The 13,663-nt window shown below is 38.5% G+C and overlaps 2 protein-coding genes across 2 annotated transcripts; both read right to left on the reverse strand.

Annotated features, from left to right (window-relative positions):
* Nucleotides 1-49: 49 nt before the first annotated feature.
* Nucleotides 50-4,765, reverse strand: LOC140010429 (uncharacterized). The gene is made up of 8 exons (XM_072057414.1): nt 4,386-4,765; nt 4,196-4,291; nt 3,705-3,815; nt 2,975-3,284; nt 2,304-2,394; nt 1,607-1,937; nt 979-1,127; nt 50-752 (listed from the first exon to the last, which is right to left on the reverse strand). The coding sequence occupies exons 1-8, from the start codon at nt 4,680-4,682 to the stop codon at nt 224-226; spliced, it is 1,914 nt and encodes a 637-aa protein (XP_071913515.1). The 5' UTR covers nt 4,683-4,765; the 3' UTR covers nt 50-223.
* Nucleotides 4,766-6,117: 1,352 nt separating this feature from the next.
* LOC113698666 (protein RADIALIS-like 3) lies at nt 6,118-7,618 on the reverse strand. The gene is made up of 2 exons (XM_027218555.2): nt 7,185-7,618; nt 6,118-6,393 (listed from the first exon to the last, which is right to left on the reverse strand). The coding sequence occupies exon 1, from the start codon at nt 7,453-7,455 to the stop codon at nt 7,213-7,215; it is 243 nt and encodes an 80-aa protein (XP_027074356.1). The 5' UTR covers nt 7,456-7,618; the 3' UTR covers nt 6,118-6,393; nt 7,185-7,212.
* Nucleotides 7,619-13,663: the final 6,045 nt, after the last annotated feature.

Raw genomic sequence — 13,663 nt, forward strand, 5'->3', positions numbered from 1 at the left:
AGCCAAACCGCCGGCTCAACGAGGAGGATGAGGTCTACAGCAGCTAAACTCATTCTAAATGCAATGATCACTTTGCTATTTCTCACTACTATTTGGTAGGAGTACTAGTAAATTAATCATTAGTGGATAAACCAAAATTTGTATGTTGAAAAATTGTTCTCTCGCACTGGGATCTTAGTAACATCCGCCGCAACTCTATTCTACAAGAAATCAATTCTAGCTCTTATTCTGCAACTTTATCAGGTTCGCCGTCTCCGGCTGCAAGTTTAACCCGCTGGTGATGCTCAGCAACCTTGTAATTTACCATCTCCTTGAACAGCTGGGAATCCAAAACACAGTCTGGCCGCCCGTACACAGCAGCTTGAACGCTGGCCATGAGTTTTGCAATCTCACGGCCAGAGAAACCTTCAGTTTTTTTAGCAGCCTCTCGGATCACATCGTCCGATACATCTTTCACAGTTATTTTCTGCGCTCTCTTCTTAAACAAATGACCCCACTTAGACTCGTCTTCGCTTTGATCCTCACCACAAAGGTACTTGTTCAAATAAAGTTTCAGCAGTTTGCAGCGCTCCTCCTCCCGGGGGAGGGGGAATTCAATAACTTCGTCAATGCGGTCGGTGATGGCACTGTCAAGATCTCCGGGCCTGTTTGTTGCAAGTACAAGAACGATATCCCTTGACTGGTCCCCAGTTCGAAAGAGCAAAGCATTCAAAGCACTCCTCTGAGCTTCACTCATGTGAGTGCTATTGCGCCTGCAGCGTATTAAAGTTCCATAACACGAAAACTTGAGAAACTCGAACAAGGAATAAACGTGTCTGCTTTCCTACTAAAAGGAATGTCAACATGTTAAAAATTCTACAAGCTTGAAATGTTTTGTCATGAATAAAATCACTGCACTTGAAAGATTAACTTTAATAGATCCAAAAAAATGGCAGATTATTTGATTTAAGAAAGCGTTACGTTACTAATTTAACTTACTCGCAAAGGAAGGCATCAGCTTCATCGATGAAAAGCAATAAACCCTTATTTGACTTTTTGGCCCAATCAAAGATTTCATGGATTTTGGTAACAGCCTGTGGACCAAGCGGTGCAACATCTCCCCCTGTCATCATAGCATAATCCAAACCCTGCAGAAAACAGCCGAATGAATGAGAGCACGCCCATGCCTTTTTCTTCATAAGAATTTCCACAAACAAATCCAAAGAACAATTTCACATTTCTCATCAATAAGATCGCTGACTCTGTGCCATCATGCATAGGAATCTTCCCAGGCTCTCTTTTGCGCAAGAGAAACTATGGGTTTTTGTCAGCTACTTCGGTGAAAAGCAAGCGGTACACATGGCAAACTGTAAATTATACAAAACTACAAAAATAAAACCCAAAAATCGTATTTTTTCGCTATCAACATCGTAATAATTCGCATACACCATGGATCAATTTATTTTTGTCAAAGTGGTAGGCGGCGCTGGCGCCGGGAGGGTGTGGTGGTTGTCTTATTCAGGGAAAACTTAAAAAGCTCAAACATCTACGCAGTGGCCAACTGCAACACTGGTACGCCCATAATGACACGAATGAAAAATCAGGAAAAATTGGATGAATCATTTACCGATTTTCTTGCTATCTCCCTGGCGACCATGGTTTTACCCGTCCCAGGAGGTCCATAGAACAGCATGTTGCGGAAAGGGGCCTCATGAGATTTGGTGTTTGCTGTAGCCCGAGCAAGGTGCTCTACTCTTCTCTGCAATGAAGGATGCAGAACTATACCTCCCAAAGGTGATTTACTTTGTTCTCCAGCAACTGTACCATATTTGAATACCTTATTTACACCACCTGAAACTATCCCTGACCACGGGAATTTTGTGATGGATGATTCTCGAATTAGTGATGGTTGCCCAAGAATGCGATTGACATACCCCCAAATAACTCTTGCACCTTCCCTGAAATCACGGAACAGATTCAAGTGCAAATAAATAAGTATCCACTTACCTTTGATATCAATTCTGGCATTTCATGTAATCACTGCAAAATTGACATGAGGAAGAAATAAAACTGCACACATACAATTACCAAATTATGCCAAAAAATTCCATATCATGTATGATCTCTTGAATTTCTTAATAAATGGCGGAATGACCACAATCACATTCCATGTAACATCATTTCAATTTAAAGTTTGTACACGCAAACACAAAAACTTATCAACAAGTCAAAACTGCTCACAATCCCACATGTTGCATTTGGACAGGTAAATGACAAGAAATAATATCTTGCAAAATTCTATTAAGTGGTCAGAAAATGCTAACCTAGTGGTATAGACTCCAGCAGCTAATGCAGTAGCTCCTCCAATAGTCATTACCAATTTACTCCTATCAGTCAATAGAACACGAAAACCCCCTGCAGATTGACCCAAAAAAAATCATCAAATCTACAGGTTACAAGCTCAACAAGATGGATAAGTATATGGGCACGAGGATAAGAAAATGGCATTTGGTCAGATAGCACAAAAACTGCTTAAAGGCTATAGAGCTGATGCTTTAGATAGTATAATATTTAAAAAGTCAAAGAGACTACCTCAGCACAAATGTTAATTAAGGAGGGCAATTTGCCTTTATATTAAGGATCCCTAATAGTAAAGAACAACTGATATTCGAGCATTTGTTTAAGGGGATCAAATTTACAGGACAGTATCCAGCATGTGAGTTCATGAGTGAAATTTCTGGTGATCTTTTAGAGTGACAACTACAAGGAGCGTTCATGACCACCTTTCAATGCCAAGACCTTGAATTTGGATGATATTAGCACAACAAAGGAAGTCAGGGATTTCGGCATCTTCATAAGAGAAACTGAAGTTATTTTCCAGTCACATGCAAAGACTGGGCGGAGGGGTTGGGTTGGGGAAGGGCTACTACGCTTCAGTCACACTCTTAACCTCATAAATCTTCAAGTAACTAGCTACAGTTCGAGTCATCCATACCTTCGATATGACTGAAAGTCGTATTGATTGCAGCAAGCCACTTCTCTCTTTCACCATTTATCCTGTCTATAAGCATCCTTCTCTTTTGTTCCTCAGTCAGTTTTGCCTCATGAGCTCGAGCTTCTGCCTCAGCCATGGCTTTCACTCTTATCGTTTCTCTTTCAATTTCAGCTCTCTCTTTTTCAGTCTGTCTCTGCTGAGCTTGGATTTGATCTTCGGTTGCTCTTCTTGCCTGTTCTTTTCGTATAGATGATTCCTCTTGCATTTTGACCAATTCAGCATTATGACGTCTCTGAGCTTCATGATCTGTCTGAAAGTATTAGAATAAAAAAAAATGAAAAATCACCAAACACTTCCAAAGACCTAAAACACCAAAAACAGGTGATTAAGTCATTTTATCCTTAATTAGATGATTGACTGCAAAATCCATGATCATACTAAGTTTAGAGAATATAAATTAAGACACATATTTTGCCACTTAATGACCCAGAGTTATCACAAAACCATGAAATCGACAAAAATCAATCATTTGGATAGTTGTTTTCTTGCAAATTTTCATGGGAAAATTCTGTAAACAAGTTTTCCAACCACCTATTTATCTGACACAAGTCAAAATTCAAAATGTGCTACACCATTATTTTTCTAGCAATGCTTCTGAAAAGCACAAGCAAAATGGAAACTCCAGCCAAACTCCTTGAGAATAAGTTAAAAAAAAAACTATAATGTCCACCTGCATCCGTTTCCTAGCCAAGTCATCTTCATATCTTAATACTTGCGCCTTTGTCTGAGCTTGCTGTTGATATAGATTCCTCTGATCATCTGCCCATTTTCGTTGCTTGTCCTGCATGAACATATGTTTTAATGTTCAAGAAAGTGAACTTAGGAAAAATGTTGCTATAACAAATACAACTACATTTGATCCTCAAATGACTGTACACTCAACCCAAACATCAAAATAAGAAAACGTCAAGCAATCCAATTGAACTATTTTCAACTTCCAATCAAAGGAAAAAAGATGGTCCCGCTTGCAACGCCATTTCACATGAACATGAAGCCATAGCATGACAAGATGAAATCCATCCGTTCAGCAACCATAATTAAGGCGAATTACAACTTTTCCACGGCGATCAATCAATAACCAAATCAATCAATTCTTAAGTTCTGCAAAGTTGAGTAATGCAACTAAAAAAAAAGAAATCTTTTGGTAAAGTTAGAACTAACAATATCCGCGTGAGCCTGAATGGCCTCAAAATGAGCTTTTTCAGCCGCTAACTCTGCTTGCCTCGTCTGCTCTTGCTTCCTCATCACCTCAAACACCTTCATAAAAATTCTCAGCAAACAGAACAAATTAATTGAAAAGAATACAATTTTCCCGCTAAAATAGGTCTACTAGCATACTAAAGAGCCGTACCTGTTTAGCATAAGGAGAGCTATTGATTTCCCTAAGAACTTTAGCACCTCTCTCCAATGACTCAGGGTCAAAACCACCTCTGGAGTCTTCTGCATCGGCGGTGGACTTGGAAGCGGGATCAGAAGAAGAACTCTCCGGTATCTGAGGTGGAGATGGAGCAGAGCGGGAAGTGGAGAAGGGGGGAAAACGGAGGGGATTGTCGGCGTATGCAATATTGGAGACTGAAGAATAAGACGCCCCGGCGGCAGCGGCGGCGACGGCCATCGCGGCCAGGGAAGATAGCCTAGAGCCGGCCATATTAGTGCCAGAGTTGGGACTCTCTACTGTTTAGTTTAGGGTGCTGTTTCTCTGTTAAATCAACTTGTTCTTTCTTTCTCATCAAGCTAATTTCCCACTATTTTTTTAATTTTCTTTTTCTTTTTTTCTCCACTCAGCTCTTGATTTTTTTTTTTTTTTTCAATTAGCTGACCAAGTACCTCAAATAAATCATTAGATTAGTTTAATTGAGCTATAGTGAATGATTCAAAAAATTTACTCGAGCCTAGATGCTAAAATCCTCGATTGAATTTTTATTAACAAACCAGTACTAGTTTTTGTCAATTGCCCAACAAATCTACATCAGCTTGTACTGCACTTTAACCACCGACCAGCACATAGCTTAACGCATTGTCCATTAACTTGCATGAAATTTTACCAATAGTAATATAGTTGCTATGATTTTAAGATGCAAAATTTCATATGTGTATTGCTGTCTAGATTTCTTTTTCCTTTTGACAAATACATACAAAAGCGTTTTTGTTTGAGTTGCCATTTTTTCTTAAAAAGATGTTTACGTCATTTTTAATTATCTTTTTAAGATATCTCACGTCTATCGGAATGTTATAATATAATTTTTTTTACAAAAACGTCAAAAAATAATAATTCAAACGGGTCTGTTAAATGAATAGACGCCTATCAAAGTGGGACGGAGCGAGTAATAATAATAAAGCTTTGATTTGGACTAGTGGCAGTCTAATTTTTGGTGGCGTTGACGGAAAATCAAAAGAGAGCGATGAAATGCGTTAGGCAGCATATACTACATAAACCCTGGTGTGGTGATTAACGCCTTAACGGTGGAAGACTTTAGGGTTTAAGCAGCAGGCAGCACCAGCTAGAGGGCGGTGACATCCGGCCTTATTTTAATTTGAGGTATTGGGCTTTCGTTTTGCCTAAAATAATAAATTAACCAGCCTTGCTTCCTAAATGGAGCACCTGGAATATTGGGCCGGGGGGCGGGAGGCGTGAAATGGATCTGGCTTCCTAAACGAGTTTGTTCCCAATGGGATGGGCTCTATACTTGGGAACGCCCATGGGCCTCTTTTTACTTTTTTGGGTGCAGTTTATCGTTCCCCTGTTCGAAACTTCGAATCTAAATATCTACTCAATGACGTAACTTCATTATTGGTTTATCATTTTATGCCTCAATGTTTACTTTACAGTTTACACCGTTGCCTCGCAAGTAATATTCTGCAAAGAGGATAGGTAGCAAGAACTGCTATCTCCTCATATATATAGGTACCTCAAGTTTCACTAAATCCAATAAAATTTGAACAGGATTGCGGCAGCTATAGTTACTGAATTTTACTTGATCATACAATGTTGCAGAACTCGAATTTACTTGACCAATATCAATTTGCTGAGAAAGAACAAGAAGATCCAGCACGCTTGTGTGCCGGATCAGGTAACAACAATGTACTCACCCAAATTTGAGAGTTCTAATAGCAATGCAAACTGTGCATTAATACACACATTACAAGCTGAATCAAGAAGGCTTCATTTTGTCTACAGCTGCATCTATTATTATTATTATTATTTTTTTTTTTTTACACATATTATCTTTTGGTATCGAAAGACTCATTTTCGCATTAGATAATTAATTCTTAAGCATTCCCTGACTGACCCTTCTAGTAGATGCATGCTGATCGTTTTACCTTCAGCCTGGATAACTTGTAACCCAGAGTTTACTGCCCTGTTGCATATGAAAATTGGAGAAAGAAAAGTCAGACGAAAAAAAAAAGCAAGATCCGGTGAATGTGGCATTGCTGCCTACAAGTTTGATTGCAGCTGCGTAAGACACTCCAGGACAAATGTGATATCTAACTAAAGGTTACTTAGATATGGACAAGACGGGAATGAATGTAGGGTAGGGTCAGATAAAAGCCAGAAAAATGTATAAAGGTTTCATAGATGAAAAGAACCAATAGATAATTGTGTAGGGTCTGGTAGAGTATCCGGATTGGAGTTGAAAATGAGTGGCTTGCGGTTTGTACCCCACATGGAATGCTTTGAGTTTGAACTAGTTGGCATGGCATGTTATCCAAAATAAGAGCTCAGATTAGATCTCATGCGGGCAAATTTTTTAATCTTAAAAGTCCAGGATAAGAAACTGGATAGCCAGGCATTGCCTTCTTGGGATATGATTGGCAGTTTGGTGACAGGAATTGTTTTTATTATCTAACCAGGGAAATGATGATGCTTGAAAATAATAAAGTAAATTGAACCTTTCTGGTGTCAAATCCTCCAAGTCTAATGGAAATCTTGTTTAGGCATGTAATGATGTCACAATAACGAGTGTCCACTTTTGCAATCATGTAAAAGTTTTCACACTTCTAAGGCTTTTTGACCATACAGACATTCTGTATGAAGGATGCTTCCTGCATTGCTTATAGATTTTGCATGGAAATCTGAGAAATCTGTCTGCACGTTTAAGGTTATGATTCTTCATTTTTGGAATGGGGTAAAAGAACTAAATTTACGTACCTGAGTTTGCATCCTCTGGCTTGATGTCTCAGCGTTTGTTTCTGCCTGACCTGTAATTTGGAAATGGAACATTGCCAGACTCGATGTGCTTGAGGTCTTCCACAAGGATTTGATAGTGCCTTTTCACTTCCTCCTCAGTTTTCCCTACCGCCCTAGCCACATTTTGCCAACGGTCTGCGGTATCCTTGTCATATTTAGCAAGGGCCTTTTCAAACAATTTATTTTCTTTGGCTGTCCATGAAGAGGAAGAAGAGAGGGAATTTGATGCCATTGCTTGCCCAAGCTTCAAGTATGGCTATTAAATGCAAAGCTGGAAAGTTGAAGCTAGAATGTATGTGTTGGGAGCTGGATGAATCTTGCAAAAAGAAACACGAGAGAGAGGAGGTTTTTTCTGGTCAAGAAATAGACTTGACGTCAAGGGAAGTTATGGAGAACCGTTTCCAAGTGAGCTGTTTATAAGCTAGAGGAAAGGTACGTGGTGGGGCTTTGCAATTGGAGAATATATTTTGCAAAAGCGAGAATAAGGAGTGACCCGTCCACTCTAGAAACCACAAAATATAGAGAGAGAGAGAGAGGAAGAAAGAATCAGTATCAAGGGACATACTGTGCCTTATGTAGTCATTACCATTGATTTGGATCCTTAAGGTCCAGACAAAAAGGCACAAAAATCTGAATTCTTATTACTTTCCTGATTTACTGACAGCAGGATTAGGTATAAGCAAATTATACACTGGTAGTCTAGTAGGCTGCAGTTAAACAACTATGATTCTTCATTGTATTAAACTGTAATTGATAATCCTTTTGCTTCTGATTCAGCAGAAGTACTTTCTTTTTATACTAGTGTCTCAGTCTACATGTCTAAGCCGCTCACAACCGTATTGGGATTGACAGATGATCAATGGTATTAGGCTGTAGATACTACTACATAAGCCAGATTTGTCCCTTAAAAAATTGGTTGTTTATCTGCACTAAAATTCACTACTATACTGTGATTGATCTTTTATCTGAACTTTTGTTCCACTTGACCCAAGGGAAATTGGTGAAAGTGAATGTTAAATTGAGGCTTAATAGCAGCAATTTTGAGCAATGCACTGTTTTCGGATTCTTGCCAGTTCGCAGCTTAAGAAACAATCTCGTTAGCTGCTGCAGACTCAGAGTCATGGCCTCAGAATGCTCTGCTGACCATGCGTTAAGACGCTTAGTTATTTGCTTTATGTGATTTGACGAAGAGTAGATGAAGGAATCAATGCTTTGCCAAAGTCCTGTGCACTTTTACCTCGTGACCTCAAGTATGATGACATCTAAAGGGCATTTCTTTCAAGTATTTGCTAAGTTCAGCGCGAATATAAAAGATTAAGGATGCGTTTGATAAAACCAAAATCTGAAGTCTAAATCCAGTAAGTTATTGAATTGTTAAGTATTAAATCTAATACATTTGAGTGCATATTACATTCAGTCATAAGTGAATAGTTTATCACTAAATTTTGAGAGCAAGTTTTGTCTAGGAAATTTAATGACACTTAATTAATTCAGATGTTCAATTTTTAATTATCAAATCGTCTGAATATGTTAAGATCTGAATCCATTAAATTTAAGTGCGGAATTGAGTTATCAAACACGGCCTAAGTTGGTTACCCAAATTAGATGCTTTACCTATCATGAGATTATTATGATCTTTTAGTTCATTTGGAAGCAACATACTTAGGCTCCAACATGACAGATGTGAACTGAAAATCATCATATTTTGGCTCATCAAACAAAGAAAAGGACTAACAGCTGCTTTTGCTTGTCTGTCAGCGTTTCTTTTTTTTGGTCACTTTTGTTGATAGCCATGATGAAATAACACTCCTGCAGTCACAAGTTGCAGCTATGTATCTGGAATATATTAAAAAGTGATACATTCCTCAGTCGTGAGAATAGTTTTGACAAAATTAGGCTTCTCATAACTCATTCAGTTCGAACATGCGTGGCTTGATATCTTGATATCTATGTCTGAGTTTGCTAGCAGAACACTAGGCCAAATGCGTTGACATTCAAATCCAGCTACAATTTATCTTTAAGCAAAATGATCCGTTGGAGCCCTAGAGTATTGGACAATCAATAACACCTAAGCAAAATTTTTAGATTCATACATGCACTAGGTTCCATATAAGAAAAATTTAGCCTATTTCATGGAGGTGAGTGCGGGTCAGCGACTACTTGTCCTTCACTTAGTTTTTTTAGAATTAGTTCATATGCCAAACTTGTTTATCTTTGCACCTCGGCATGTGCCAATTGCTGTGTGTTTTGATGTTGTAAGTAGTTCTTGATACAGAAAAGAGATCAAGTTTCCGATTTTAACACTGGTTGTACATGTCAGTGTCTAACTGTAAGTCAGAATTTTACATAAATAACTTGACGACAGTTCGCTCGCTCTGCATTCTGTTTTGAAGACATTGGAGAAGAATGTTTGACCATTGGACTGGATCACTGGATTTCTTAGAATTAAGCTTCAGCCTTGTGCTATTTTCTAGAGTTTTGTAGAATAATATACTGTAACAATTTGATGTATATGAGGTAAAAATGTGTCAACAAAAGGCGTAAAAATTTTTGGGCCAAACTGGCTTTCCAAACAAGGCAGCACAAGCACAAATACCCGGTCAGGTCCAGTTCAATCCACTGCCGGATGTCATGGTGACAACATCCAAATGAACATGAAGGATCGTTGAGTTGTTTGCTTAGGCTTGGCTCCTCTCTTAAAGGAAAAGTTAGTTGTTTATTCAGCACTCAATCGGAAGAAATGAAAATGCAAATATAAATCGTAAAGGGAAGATGCTTAATGCTGCAGAAACTTCGATTCCCTAGCCACGGAGTGGGAGGCAAGATAAGGGTAAGAAACTATCAACTGACAACCATGGTTCAAAGTCACGGTCGAGGCCCGGACCGTTCCACATCAGTTTCGGCATATCGATCGCGATTTCGACGAGACGCGAATTTTTGAAATATTTAATATTCTAAAAATTACAAAAAATATGATAAATAAAGATAATTAAAAAATTAGTAACAATAATAAAAATTCAAGTTGACTCGGATGATTTGAAGTGATTAGGCCATTTCAATCCTTTACGGTAACGTTTCGGTGAGTCAAGTATCTCGGAATTATATCGTTTCGATATCGTATCGCGAGAGCCCGAGACGGTGACGACTCGGCCGAGTCTTTGAACCATGATCAACATTCCTTTCAGGTCTTCTTGCTTTCTTGTTTTCTCTTTCCAGTACCCAATGATTATAAGTCGGCTTAAGGCAGGGGAATTGCAAGAAGTTTTCTGCTTTTGTGATGTGTATATGAAGACTTTGTACGGAGTGTACTATTGGAATTCGGAGCAGTAAGATGTTGCAGCTGATGGTTAGTATAACATATTCATTCTGTTTTTTTTTTTTTTTTTTTTTTTTTTATCTGCCATGATTCTGATGATCGTGTGCGGACGAAAATGGATTGCTTATTCTCCTTCAAGTTGATGTAACGTGTTGGAATATATGGTGAACCTCATTTGCTTAGGAAGCAAGTTGGCTGCGAGCACCAAATCTTCCCCAAGTGGAAGCACTATGTAGTCTGTTCTTCATCACGGGAATCCTAACAGTTATCTGGATTATGTAGCAAAAAGTAACCACGAATTTGTATCTGCTTCCGACCAAACAAGTCATTAAAGGCCGAAACTTTAGTTAGTGGAAGCACAATTTTATTGTTCTTCACCACTAAAATCACCATTCACTACCGAGTACCTTATTAAGTAAAAGAATCTAACAGACTACATCTGTTTCTGTTATTTACAGAATAAGTTCATGGCAGGGACCAAGGCTTTTGCTGGTGGAAGCACAATCCTCTTGTTGTCCATTTTCCGTGTGCCTAATAGGTGGATTTTTACGTCACAATGTATAGCTGAGAATTGATTTGGCTGCTTAATTGTTGCAGAAGTTGATTCCAGGCACCAAACTTTTTACTAGTGGACCACCACCTTGCACTAACTGGGGTTGCCAAACCAATATCTGGGCTGAGTACTTCGGAAAAATAGTAGTAACATTCAGTATCAAATGAATGTGTCGTGCTCTCTGCCTGGATGCAAATTCATTGTAACAGATGTCCGAGTAATGCATGGTTCTTAAGAAATCCGAATCAGTGATTTAATGAACTACTATTACAAGAGAGCCATCTTTTCGTTTCAGACAAAACGTAACAGTGGATTAGATGGTGGATAAAGGAGAAGAAAGACTTTGCTGGAGTAAACAGATTGTATGGTGTGTGGGGGTCCTTAGGATGTTGCATCATCATTCTGCGGGGTTGGAATCCTTATCACATCTTTGCCTGCTAAAGTAGCGCCCCAGGATTCCCTTTGTCCCTTTTCCCCTAGATAAAAGTTATGCTCCTTACTTGTTTATGCAGGCACTAAAAGATTTGCCATGAAATAAATCTGGATTTGTTATTTGGAAGAATCGTCTAAAATGATTTGCCGTTGAGTAATTAATGACTTGCCCACTCTCACCGGTGTTTTAGTGGGTTACTAATCTTAGAAGAATGATCAATTTCAAGTTATGTTTTTTTGATGTTAGTGCAGATCAAACGAATTTGATATAAAGAAAAAAAAAATGGAAAGAAAGAAAACAGTGGAATGTAATTGAAGGAATCATATAAATTTGCTTTGCTGCTTTTAAATTTCACCTGTTCTTCTGCAGCCTCAGATTCTCATTTATATTACAACAGAAATGTATCAACGTTTCTGGATCATTGCAGTTCGTGAGCTTCATGGGAGGCCAGTTTTGGAATCTTTGTCGGATGCAACGCAGACCGCTCCAAACTTTCAATAGCTGCCCACTCCAGCCCAGCCCGCTTGAAACCTGACCCCAATTTCTCAAGAAATACGCATCTCCGGTGATCATTTTGGATAGCATGACTTGAAAAATACTACACATGAAAGAATCCGAGTCAATACCATGCAAAAAATAAAACTACTAATTCACAGGAATGATATTATTATTATCATTTTGCAAAAATCAGACTCCTGGGAAAGATGCTCATCTCATAAATACGAAGCCTAGCATGCTACAAGCTTCCTTGCTTCACTGAGCTTCAGCCGGAAAAGCATATACATGCATTTGGAACTTATTTTGATGCTCATCTCTGATAAGAGTAATTGACTTGGATGGAACCATGCACAACATTCCCGTCATCTTCATGGCCCTGTTGATTGTAAGGCCAAATTTGTAGTAATCAGATTCGTTAGATCTGCATTATTCGAGCAGGCAGAAGCAGATGCAGTGCCGAAGCCACTGTAATAACTAATTAAACATATTTAAAGCTATTGATTCCGAAGTGGGGCTTAGTTTGAAGCTTTCGGCGTCCGTAATAAGCTTTTGAAGCAGCTTGGGGCTTAGTTTCACGCACTTGACTTGATCGTATCTACTCTTAGCTTGTTTTTGCTATGTTCTACAGAAGATGACATCAAATCAAGATTTGATATGCCCGTGTTATTAGTACTATATTAATGAATGGTAACAAATTTGCGCATTATATTCTGCCGAATCCGCTTCGGCCGCTCGCTGCTGGTATTCAATTTCTTATTCTTCTTCTTTAATAACGACATATATAATCGTTGTTTGTTGAGAAAGATGGAATGGTCAACGCTCTTGCCCGCCACCACCACCACCGTCTCTAATGCTACTAGTCAACAAGCCGAAGAAAGAACGAAAAGGGTTCTCTTCTGCACAGTTAGATTTGGTCGTCGCGCCCTGATAGGGTGTTAATTATTAATTATTTTATTATTAATTTTCCTCTTTATCCTTGCCAAATATTATTTTAATTATTAATATTTACTTATATTTGGTATTGGATTCAATTTCAAGAAGTGAAACAGAAAATTACCAAAAAGGAGGGACTTGTATGGAAAAATGCAGACTTCTAAGGAATTCAACCTTTGGGTCCTTGAATTGGTGGGGACCACAAGCTAGTGCAAGGCATTTAGTCATTTGGCCTTTTCAAAGAAAGCAACGTAGAGAGACTTGGAACAACAAGTACTTTGGAGGCTTTGTCCACATGTGTGGGGACCACAGATAAGAAGCATGAGTCATTTGGACTCTAGAAAAAGAAACGTACAAAGCTTGTGAAATGAAATTGGACTTTGAATTTGGTGTGGGGACAACTAGAGATAGCATTAGACTTCCTTTTGGCTTTAAAAAAGGGAGAAACGTACGAGAGGTTAATGAATCAATAGTTTTAGTTTAGGCTTTTAGCATAGTTTTAGTTTTTCTTTTCTTAACTTTTTCGCATGGTTGTTCTCCATTAATGGAGGACTAACCTCTCAATTCTAGTCAAGGGGACAACTGAAGACTTGGTTCAACAATTACTGTGAGATCGAATTTATTTTAATTGTTTCCTCCATTTATTGGTATTCATATGTTTCCTGCTTTTAACTGTTATAGCTCTTGTGTATGATTGATTAGTGCGC

This window comes from Coffea arabica, chromosome 7c (assembly GCF_036785885.1).
Source record: "Coffea arabica cultivar ET-39 chromosome 7c, Coffea Arabica ET-39 HiFi, whole genome shotgun sequence".
Lineage (NCBI taxonomy): Eukaryota > Viridiplantae > Streptophyta > Magnoliopsida > Gentianales > Rubiaceae > Coffea > Coffea arabica.